This window comes from Fulmarus glacialis, unplaced genomic scaffold (genome assembly GCF_000690835.1).
Source record: "Fulmarus glacialis isolate BGI_N327 unplaced genomic scaffold, ASM69083v1 scaffold24047, whole genome shotgun sequence".
In the NCBI taxonomy this organism is placed as follows: Eukaryota; Metazoa; Chordata; class Aves; order Procellariiformes; family Procellariidae; genus Fulmarus; species Fulmarus glacialis.
Genome location: NW_009221585.1, coordinates 3 through 1,010, shown reverse-complemented (window position 1 = coordinate 1,010; position 1,008 = coordinate 3). Strand labels below are relative to the sequence as shown.

Genomic DNA, 1,008 nt, shown 5'->3' with positions numbered 1-1,008 from the left:
GACTGGAGCTGGTCCCTGGACGGACTCCGGGATTTCATCGCCACTGGCATCCAGTCTTTCCGGGACTGCGACGCCACCGCCCTCGCCGCCGTCGCCTGCCTCCTGGTCCTCTTCGTGTGGTACTGCTACCACGTGGGGCGCGAGCAGCCCCGCGCCTACGCCACTGTCAACGCCCTGATGCAGAGCGCCGAGGTATGGGTACGTCTACTGCCACTCGCCCGAGTGCGTGCGCTGCACGCACCACGACGGGCTCAACCAGAAACTCTACCACAACCTGCAGGAGTACGCCAAGCGCTACTCCTGGTCCGGCATGGGCAGGATCCACAAGGGCATCCGCGAGCAGGGCCGGTACCTCAACAGCCGGCTGTCCATCCAGAAGCCAGAAGTCTTCTTCTTGCCGGACTTGCCAACCATGCCCTATTTCTCCCGGGACGCTCAAAAGCACGATGTGGAGTTGCTGGAGCGCAACTTCCAGACCATCCTCTGCGAGTTTGAGACCCTCTACAAAGCTTTCTCAAACTGCAGCCTCCCGCAAGGATGGAAAATGAACAGCACGCCCAGCGGGGAGTGGTTCACCTTCTACCTGGTGAACCAGGGCATGTGCGTGCCCAGGAACTGCAGGAGATGCCCACGGACGTACCGCTTGCTCGGGAGCCTTCGCACCTGCATTGGCAACAATGTCTTTGGGAATGCGTGCATCTCCGTGCTGAGCCCGGGCACCGTCATCGCCGAGCACTACGGACCCACCAACATCCGCATCCGCTGCCATCTAGGTAAGTGCCCGGTGGGGTGGTTCATCCCGGCTGGGTGTCCCTGCCACGGGCGGTGCGGGTGGGAGGCAGCTGCACCTGGGTGCAGGAGCCCAGAAAAGGCCCCTTGCACCCCGTGTTCTCCGAGTTCAGCTGCTAATTGCAGCCCTGGGACCGGCTCATGGTGTGAGGGAGGTTTTGGGGCTTTGGAAGCAGCGGCCTCCCCAGGAGAGGCTGGTGGTCCGTGTCCCCCCGGGTG

The 1,008-nt window shown here is 63.1% G+C and overlaps 1 protein-coding gene across 1 annotated transcript; it reads left to right on the top strand.

Annotated features, from left to right (window-relative positions):
* Positions 1-6: 6 nt before the first annotated feature.
* LOC104069424 (aspartate beta-hydroxylase domain-containing protein 2-like) lies at positions 7-773 on the top strand (the record flags this gene model as incomplete). The annotated part of the gene is given in 2 exon segments (XM_009581179.1): positions 7-194; positions 196-773. Coding segments are annotated over 2 exon segments (766 nt in total), but the record flags the coding sequence as incomplete, so codon positions are not given.
* Between the last annotated feature and the right edge of the window lie 235 nt (positions 774-1,008).